General features: G+C 45.0%; 1 protein-coding gene across 1 annotated transcript; it reads left to right on the top strand.

Annotated features, from left to right (window-relative positions):
- Nucleotides 1-2028: 2028 nt before the first annotated feature.
- Nucleotides 2029-7302, top strand: LOC132945549 (uncharacterized). Its single transcript, XM_061015326.1, has one exon. The coding sequence runs from the start codon at nucleotides 2029-2031 to the stop codon at nucleotides 7300-7302; it is 5274 nt and encodes a 1757-aa protein (XP_060871309.1).
- Nucleotides 7303-10626: the final 3324 nt, after the last annotated feature.

Below are 10626 nucleotides of genomic sequence, written 5' to 3'. Positions count from 1 at the left end.
TTCCGAAGGCATACATATTAATCAAATAATGTTATTAAAATATATAATTGGTATAATATTTGCATTAAGAGACAGCTAATGCGTGATAAATTACTATTATGATTCATGAAAACGATTTTAATCTTTAATGATATTACAATTATAATATTGTAGGCAGGGGCGGATTGGCCCGGCGAGTTACCGAGTAAAACTCGGTGGACTGTGACAATTTTGGACCGTTCAAGTCATAAGGGGCCAAGTTGACTGAAAATATGTTAAGAGTTATAAGTTGAAGAAATGGAAACTTTAAAATAAAAATATATATATTTGTCAAATATATCTAATATTAAAATGTAGACATGTATAGTATACATTAAAGTATCATTAAATTTTAATTTCGTTTAAATTTAATAGCATACCTATTGAAGTGGTTCAATCAAAACAGCTTTTGAATGTCGTACATTAAAATACCTATTGTAGGCGTAAAGTACCAATAAATATATTTACATCTATATTAATTATACATTTATACGGATAAAATATATATGTTTATGGTTTATAAATACGAATTACTTAATATATAATAAATAGGTATCTACCAAAATCTATAGATATGTTGGGTACACAATCGGCGGTTCGTATTTCCGCGCGGTTGTATGCGATATGACTAGGTCATAATGTTGTCACCCTGCCGCCCAGCCGCCGAAAAGTGTGCGAGCGAACTTTGCACCTCCAGAGTGGGGACGGTCTCGCCACAGTCGTGCCTCCAGCGATCCGCACCCGCCGCCATGCAAAAGTCGTCGCTTCTAAGCCGTCTAGGCAACATGTTGTTTTTCCGCCGTCTTGGCACTTTTATTGGTAAACCACATTTTTAATCAACGCGATCCGGTGAGCCTTCGCTGCTCACGAACTCATCGTGTATGTACGTTTTGTTGTTTTCTTCGCGTTTCGAGTTCTGGCCGTCCGCGCCGACACCGCGGCTTGATTTATTGTCCGCCGCCCGTCCGAGCTTCGCAGTGGGAACCCGGGCCGTGGTTGCCCACGTGTTTGCAGATTGAGCCGCCCGTGTTCTTCTCATGTCGCGCCGTGCGTAGTGCCGACAACGTGTATCGCTCGACCGCCTGTGTCGTGATACAACACCGTTTATTAGTTTTTCCGTCGCTCGCCCGACTCGCTGTGCGTTTCGAGCCCTGCTCGCTTCGCACCCACGTGTTCCGCCCGCCCGTCCTACGCAGTGCGAACCGTGGTCAAGCCATTTTTTTGTTGTCGTTTGTGCCGCGTCCCTACGCCGCGACAATTAATGTTTTCGCGTGACCGTTTCGCGATCTCCCTCTAACGGAAATACGAGTTCGTGTCCGCGTCGTCCAACACCTCGTCTTTACGTTTTGTACGCAGTGTCGTCGACCCATTCGTCGAAAGCGACGGGAGTGCAAGTGACGCCAGCCCCGATTGCCGCCCGCAGCTGTTGCAACGCTCCACTGGGTCAACTGCCGCGCCATCGTCGTGGTATCATCTTCCGTCCTTATCAGGTCGTACACACGCGATTTATTTGTCAACAAACACTATTTTCTTTTGCATTTGTATTATTTTTTTTGTTTCTTGATTTATTGATTCACGCGATCGTATGTGATCGCGCTTATAATACTAACCCTAGTCAGTAAGAGAGTCTTTTGCAGAACACCACAATAAATTGTTCTGCACCATATTTATCGACCCATTGTTGTTATTGTAATTAGGTACCTCTCATTCATCACCTTAGCACTCATACATCCTAAAGATTTGAACCTAGCTTTAATACAGTCCACTTTCGATCTCTCACTCTCCCCTCCTTACAGGGCTATCGACAGGTACCTACGACGTAAGTAACTACACGCCCGACGCATAACGTGTTGGCCGCCGTCCGTGCGCGCACGTATCCGTCACCGGCTTTACAGGTGCAGCCGTCATCCGCACATTGTTTGGTCCTTCGAGCCGGATTTATTTTCGTGTAATTACTTCGTCACAATCGTACCTCATCACGTAATCATTTAATTTCGTATTCGTATCGTCATGGCACCACTAAAGAAAGAAGAGGATCCGGTAAAGGTTCTACTGCGAGGTCGCGTCAAACGCGATAACATATTAAATTCGGTTAAAAATATTCACGCCACAGCATTAGAGGCACGCGCTGATATTGGGAAAATACCGTCGTTAATTATTCACGCTGAAGAACTAAATAAGTTCGTCGAACAATTTCAACATCAACAAGACATCATTATTAACGCATTAATCGACGCCGACCGTATTGCTGAGTTTGAACAGGTTGATCGTCCGTTGATTACTTCCATGGAATCCATGCGTCTTGAAATAAAAACAATTGTCGCGAGTGCCGTTCCTGTGTCTACTTCCGAAAGTAAATCGTCGTCTTCGTCGTTCACCAATTCCGTGCCACAACAACAATTCGTCGCGTTACCTAAAATTAAATTACCTATGTTCGACGGCAACTTACTATCGTGGCGATCGTTTCGCGATATATATATATCACTCGTACATGATAACCAACACATAGATGACGCACAGCGTTTTCATCACTTACTGTCGTGTCTATCTGGTTCAGCGTTGGCTATTATTAAATCTATACCGTTGTCCGCGGCTAACTACCCGATCGCGTGGGACGCGTTGTCCGAGCGTTACAACAATAAACGTTTGTTAGCTTCCGCTCACATGGACAAATTATTCGCCTTTAAACCAATCGCTCATGAATCACTACCAGCTTTAATTGAGTTCGTCAATACATTTAAGGAAAATGTATCAATAATTAAATCGCTGGGGGTCGATGACCTTTCGAGTTTTTTGCTGTTCCATATGTGCTCTCGCGTTCTCGACCCGACCACGTTACAACTGTTCGAATCTAGTACGTCACAGTCAACTATTCCGACTTTTGACGAATTAGTAAATTTTGTGCAACATCGATGTAAGATTTTGGAAAATCTTACAAAATCTAATAAAGTCGGTCGCAACGAAAAACCGTTCGAAAAACCGGATGTTCGCGGTAAACATACCAAATCGACTAAATCAGTGTTCGCTGCTACTACGTCCGCTTCGACTAAATTTAAGACTAGGAATTGTTTATATTGTGATAAGCCCGATCATAGAATATATCAATGTCCGAAACTCACCGGAATGACTGTTGATAAACGACGAGACGTTGTATTAGCTCGTAAATTGTGTTTCGCGTGTTTGAGTTCGAGTCATATGGTCAATACGTGTCCGTCGACCAAGGGTTGTTTTTCGTGCAACAGTAAGCGTCATCACACCCTACTACATCGTGAACAAAATCAAACGTCAACTGTAGATAATACGACTTCGAATAGTACCCCGGTACCCCAACCCACCACGTCGAGTGGTAATTCTAGCTCGTTTGTCGGTGCCGCCTGCACCAATTCTACCGTCGTACTAGGTACAGCGATTGTTCACATTAAAGATGCGTGGGAACAAGTACATTGCGTACGCGTACTGCTCGATAGTGGCTCGCAGATTTCCGCCATGACTAGTGATTGTGCAGCGCGGCTTGGACTTTCGAAACGTCGTTACAAGTCTGACATCGTAGGTTTCGCACAAAGTCCTGTGTCCCACGTTCAAGGTATAACCCGCTGTCAATTTTCGTCACACGTTAAACCAGATTATTTATTCCCGTCTGTTGACTTAGTTGTTCTAAAACAAATTACCACTGCCATGCCAGCTACTCGGTTACCAGCGACCGTGCGTCAACAATATCAACACCTTCGACTCGCCGATGACAAATTCGACACTCCGTCTCGCATCGACGTTTTATTCGGTGCGGATATCCTACCAAGTCTGATCCGCCCACACGCGGGTGTGGAACATCATTCGGGTTTACCATCGGCCCTTGACACTCAGCTTGGCTGGATAATTTTCGGTTCATTTTCTACTCCGAACAAGTCACCTCCAGTCACGCTGACCACCGCAGTCGCTCCGCCCTCAATCGAAGATTTAATTAAAAAATTCTGGTTGATCGAAGAACCCGCCGCACCGTCGTCACCTACCACGGAAGACCAGTGGTGTGAAGAGTATTTTACTAAGTCTACCTCGCGTGATACGACAGGTCGATTTTGTGTCGCCCTACCATTTCGCCATTTGTTCACCGGCCCAACTCAACAGCATGGTACATCGCATCACGGTCTCGGTGATTCGCGTTCTATAGCGCTGAAAAGATTCTATAATCTAGAAAAGCGATTAGCCAAGGATCCCGTGCTGTATGCGGCGTATCGTCAGTTCATGTCCACCTACCGTTCGCTGGGACACATGGTGCCAGCCCCGTCACCGGGCATCTATTTTATTCCGCATCATGCCGTATTCAAAGCCGACGGTGACATGTCCAAAATACGTGTCGTGTTCGACGCATCATCCGCCTCGTCATCCGGTCGCTCCTTGAACGATATATTGTGCACCGGACCGAAGCTGCAAGTCGATCTACGCGATATTCTACTCCGCTGCCGTATGCATCGATATATTCTGTCCGCCGACATTGTCAAAATGTACCGACAAATGTTAATTCGTCCAGAAGACAGGGCATTTCAACATATTTTTTGGCGTGACGCGCCTAGCGACGACGTCGTTGAATTTCAATTGTGTACCATCACGTACGGCCTCAACTGTGCGCCGTATCTAGCCATACGTTGTCTACACGAGCTCGACAGCCAAGACGGTAATCGGTTTCCGTTAGCCAAAGACGTTCTCACCAGAACCGCCTACGTCGATGATATCGTCATCGGCGCCGACACTGAAGAGCTATTGTTACGTCGAAAAACGGACATCGTCGGTCTACTGCGCAGCTGTGCCTGCGAGTTGAGTAAGTGGACCAGCAATAGCACCGCCGTACTCGAGTCTGTTCCTTCCGGGGACCGAGTACAGGCCATATCATTCGACCCTCAAGAAGAACACGCCGTGAAAGTTCTCGGCCTGCACTGGGACACGAACACCGACAAATTTGTTTATCATACCAGCCTTCAACAGACTTCGTCTACGAAACGAGAAGTGTTGTCCGTCATTGCCCGCCTATTCGACCCCATCGGCGCCCTGGGACCAATGCTACTGTGGGCAAAGTGTTTTATGCAGCTTTTGTGGAGCAAGAAACTCGGGTGGGACGATCCGATGCCTGACGAGTTGCAATCCATGTGGCAACAGTTCTGCACAGAATTACCACTTGTGTTCGATTTAAGCCTACCACGTCACATCGAAGCCACTTGTCAACAGGACATCCAGCTGCTAGGCTTCGCAGACGCGTCGATCAAAGGATATGCGGCTACCATTTACCTTCGTCTCGTCGATGCCGCCGGCAATATTTCTGTAAAATTCATTACCTGTAAAACTAAGGTTGCGCCTTTGAAGAGCTCGACCGCCGACGAGTCGCTATCGATACCACGCCTAGAACTGTGCGGTGCTCTGTTATTGGCCCGTACCCTTCACCATGTGCATTCTGTTCTGTCCAGCGAAGTTCCCGTATCTCGTTTGCGAGCATGGTCAGACTCATCGGTCGTCTTGTCATGGTTGACGTCGGACCAAAAACATTTCAAGATCTTTGTAACAAATCGAGTTGCAAAAATAAGTCAATTGCTACCTGGTTGTATGTGGAGTTACGTCTCGACCAACGACAACCCCGCGGATCCAGCTTCTCGTGGACTGTTGCCGAAATCAATGTTGTCCTCGTCCATCTATTGGAACGGTCCTGACTTCCTACGACTTCCCGAAGACCAGTGGCCCCAATCGAGATTTATTCCGCTCACACCAGACCAGCTGCCGGAGACCCGACCGAATGTCATCACGACGTTGGCCGTCAATGTTCATCCGCCTTCACTCGAATTTATTGACCGATTTTCGTCGCTCGGTAAAATGCTGCGTGTATTGTCATACATATTGCGCTACCTGTGTCACCGTCTACGTCGACAACCTGTCCGCGTCGGTCCAATCACGTTTACCGAACGGGAAAGATCGTTATCGATCGCCGTGCAACGCACACAACAAGTTTATTTTTCAGACTTGAGAAAAATGTTAAAAAATGAATCCATGATTTCGCCGCCGTCCCTGGCACAACTAGCACCTTACGTCGACGAAAAGGGTATCATTCGAGTCGGAGGCCGTCTTCGCTTCGCTAGTGCCAGTCAGGACGCGAAGCACCCGATTTTGCTGCCGCGATCCTCACACCTCACCGAGCTGATTATTCGCCACTACCACCTGTCATTTCTGCACGGCGGCTCAAAATTAGTACTGTCAATGTTAAGCCAAAAATTTTGGATTTTGTCGGGTCGCGCTGCGGTTCGACGTGTCATATTTTCGTGCGTTCCGTGCACCCGTCACAAGGCTGTCCGCCCTCAGCCGATGATGGCAGATTTACCGTCCTACCGGGTCCAACCGCATCGACCTTTTTCGCACGTCGGGATGGATTACGGAGGCCCGTTCTTCGTGAAAGAACATCGCCGTCGGAATGCGCAATCAGTCAAGGTCTACTTAGCATTATTCATCTGTATGTCCGTTAAGGCAGTCCACCTCGAAATCGTGTCGGATTTGAGCACGGAGGCCTTCCTTGCAGCCTTAGACCGTTTCGTCGCCCGTCGCGGCATCCCGTCCAACATTTATTCGGACTGTGGGACAAATTACGTCGGCGCCGCGCGCCAGCTGAAAACGTTGTTCCGTGATGCCAAAGTTCAAGATCGTCTGTCATCACATCTGACCTGTGCGTGGCACTTCAATCCGCCCGCCGCCCCACATTTCGGTGGAATTTGGGAGGCTGGCATCAAAAGCACCAAATATCATTTCAAGCACGCCATCGGTCAACAGGTGTTGACATATGAGGAGTTCCTCACCTTGACCACCCGCATTGAGGGTATTTTAAACTCGAGACCAATCACGCCAACATCATCCGATCCGCACGACTTGAGTGCGCTAACGCCCGGGCACTTTCTGATAGGACAGCCGCTTCAAGCTTTACCCGAACCTGACCTCACCGACGTCCAAATCAACAGGCTGAATCGTTGGCAACTCATTCGACAGTGTCATCAATCCTACTGGAAACGGTGGTCACGTGAATATTTATCTACACTACAAGGACGATACAAATGGTTCAAGTCATCTCCGAATTTGACGATCGGTGACATGGTCATCGTTGAGGCCCCCTCTCGACCACCAACTGAGTGGCGTCTCGGTCGTGTCACCGAGGTCCACCCGGGATCAGACGAGGTTGTTCGCGTCGTGTCCGTGCGCACGCAGGACGGTGTCTACAAACGTCCGGTAGTGAAACTTGTGCGTTTACCAGTCGAGCCCTGATCTTATCCTCATCTCCCAAGGTCCTCATTGTTTATTATTCTTTATTTTTTTTGTGTGTGCAACAGTCACATTCTCGTTCATGTTATTTATTTATTTGTCTATTGATGAGTGTCAGGTACAATGTAATTTTTTTTTAATTATTATTTATTTCCATGTTATCATGTACTTTTTTTTTTTTTCGCACCGTATTTGTTGTAATGTGTATGATCTGAACTTCAACGTCCATATTCATGTTTGATGATCTCTTGAAAGACGCCCTGGTCTTTCAACGCGGGGAGGAAATGTTGGGTACACAATCGGCGGTTCGTATTTCCGCGCGGTTGTATGCGATATGACTAGGTCATAATGTTGTCACCCTGCCGCCCAGCCGCCGAAAAGTGTGCGAGCGAACTTTGCACCTCCAGAGTGGGGACGGTCTCGCCACAGTCGTGCCTCCAGCGATCCGCACCCGCCGCCATGCAAAAGTCGTCGCTTCTAAGCCGTCTAGGCAACATGTTGTTTTTCCGCCGTCTTGGCACTTTTATTGGTAAACCACATTTTTAATCAACGCGATCCGGTGAGCCTTCGCTGCTCACGAACTCATCGTGTATGTACGTTTTGTTGTTTTCTTCGCGTTTCGAGTTCTGGCCGTCCGCGCCGACACCGCGGCTTGATTTATTGTCCGCCGCCCGTCCGAGCTTCGCAGTGGGAACCCGGGCCGTGGTTGCCCACGTGTTTGCAGATTGAGCCGCCCGTGTTCTTCTCATGTCGCGCCGTGCGTAGTGCCGACAACGTGTATCGCTCGACCGCCTGTGTCGTGATACAACACCGTTTATTAGTTTTTCCGTCGCTCGCCCGACTCGCTGTGCGTTTCGAGCCCTGCTCGCTTCGCACCCACGTGTTCCGCCCGCCCGTCCTACGCAGTGCGAACCGTGGTCAAGCCATTTTTTTGTTGTCGTTTGTGCCGCGTCCCTACGCCGCGACAATTAATGTTTTCGCGTGACCGTTTCGCGATCTCCCTCTAACGGAAATACGAGTTCGTGTCCGCGTCGTCCAACACCTCGTCTTTACGTTTTGTACGCAGTGTCGTCGACCCATTCGTCGAAAGCGACGGGAGTGCAAGTGACGCCAGCCCCGATTGCCGCCCGCAGCTGTTGCAACGCTCCACTGGGTCAACTGCCGCGCCATCGTCGTGGTATCATCTTCCGTCCTTATCAGGTCGTACACACGCGATTTATTTGTCAACAAACACTATTTTCTTTTGCATTTGTATTATTTTTTTTGTTTCTTGATTTATTGATTCACGCGATCGTATGTGATCGCGCTTATAATACTAACCCTAGTCAGTAAGAGAGTCTTTTGCAGAACACCACAATAAATTGTTCTGCACCATATTTATCGACCCATTGTTGTTATTGTAATTAGGTACCTCTCATTCATCACCTTAGCACTCATACATCCTAAAGATTTGAACCTAGCTTTAATACAGTCCACTTTCGATCTCTCACTCTCCCCTCCTTACAGGGCTATCGACAGGTACCTACGACGTAAGTAACTACACGCCCGACGCATAACGTGTTGGCCGCCGTCCGTGCGCGCACGTATCCGTCACCGGCTTTACAGGTGCAGCCGTCATCCGCACAAGATATTTGAATTAATAAGTATAATAGGTACATTAATGCCAATGTGCATTGCACCTTGTTTCATGTACCTACATATTATTATACAGTAGCGCAAATAGCGGGTTTTACTAAATCGTTTATCTCCACCTAAAAGTATCATAATCTGATTAGTTTATTCGATATAATAATGGTTAGATTTAGTTGAGGTCAACGAACATTATCTTCGAGTACGTTGATCAAAGACTGGTTACTATCGGTTTTTATTCGCCGTGCAATAATATTATTATAGCATTTATTATAACGATGAAACTATTTCAATTTTTGAAAACATACTATCGCCTGTGTATAAATACAGCTGATCAATATGTGCAGTTAATATTTTTTGCGTATTGATTACATTTTATATCACTTAATTATAACGAATTTTAACAGTGAATCACGTGAATTATGAATGACGTATGTGTGCTTCCCGTTGGCTATTTTTATGCTAATATTTTACTACGTTTTATAAACGATAATTTATTGATATAATATCGATACGGAATTATATTATGGTATATAGATTCAGTCGATTACAATCGTATAATATTGTATTATTTATTATTGCTGCAAGTTGAACCCGATGGTAATGGTTTTTTTCAATAATTAGTAAAGTATAGTAGCTATAGCAGGTAACTATAAATTATAATTACCTAGTGCACATGCATGTTATATTATCAGGGGTTATTCTCAACATTTATTTTATCGACTTTTAGGTCCTCATTTTGTTTTTACTACACAGGGTTTATTACCAATTATGTCCACGTTTTTTCCTTTAATTATAAATTCTTTAAAATTTGGATTTTTTAATTTTTTAGTATAGAAGAAACCTATACATAAGAACTGTATTCTTAACTATTTTATTTTGTAATATATGTGTTATATAAGTGTCAATAATTCTATGACGACTTACAGGCTGTACAGTACCTATATAATAGGTATATTAGATTTTTTTTCAAAAGAAAACCATCTTTTTACTGAAAATTATTGACTAGATAATTTTTTTGAGAATGATGACGTATATTATGAAATCAAAATTTGAACATTCGTTTCAGGGCTTTTAAAATATCTATTCTCAGGTCTAAGGATTATAGTTCTAAAAAGTGGTTTTTCAAAAATGTGTTAGGTAGGTGCATATATTATTATTGAATTTACTAAAATATAGGTAGGTACTTTTATTTCTATTATCCCTTATACCCATGTCACATGTCGTATTAAATATATGTTTCCTGCAAACCGATTGTAATCACTAATCAATAATATTGCTTACAGACCACAACGATTAAACATGTACAGATCGATTTATGCGTCTATAAAATTATAAATACCTATACATATATAATATATAAGGACGATTATATCCGACAGCGGCAGGAAACGCGATCAAGGCGATCGGTCGAGGGATTTAATGTCCACGGCCGGTAAATAGTCACGGGAGAATGCATATTATTATTATATGCCTAGTTGCGGGGTATGCCTCGAGGCTTATATTATTATATACAAATGGTTATAAGTAGACAAGCGTATATAGAGTCTATGGTGTTGCTATATATGCAGTGTGTATATATATTATATACCCGGTTGATGGTAACGTGACACCGCTCGAAGTCAAAGGATGAGAAAAAACCCGCTCACACACTAATAAGTATATGTACATGCGTCTATGTGACAATGTGCCTATGCC

The sequence above is a fragment of the Metopolophium dirhodum genome, chromosome 5, assembly GCF_019925205.1.
Source record: "Metopolophium dirhodum isolate CAU chromosome 5, ASM1992520v1, whole genome shotgun sequence".
Classification (NCBI taxonomy): domain Eukaryota; kingdom Metazoa; phylum Arthropoda; class Insecta; order Hemiptera; family Aphididae; genus Metopolophium; species Metopolophium dirhodum.
This window is presented reverse-complemented; position numbering and strand designations above follow the sequence as displayed.

What these genes read in the sequence shown, in the direction of transcription:
- LOC132945549 (XM_061015326.1), top strand. Translation starts at nt 2,029, where the DNA reads ATGGCACCACTAAAGAAAGAAGAGGATCCGGTAAAGGTTCTACTGCGA.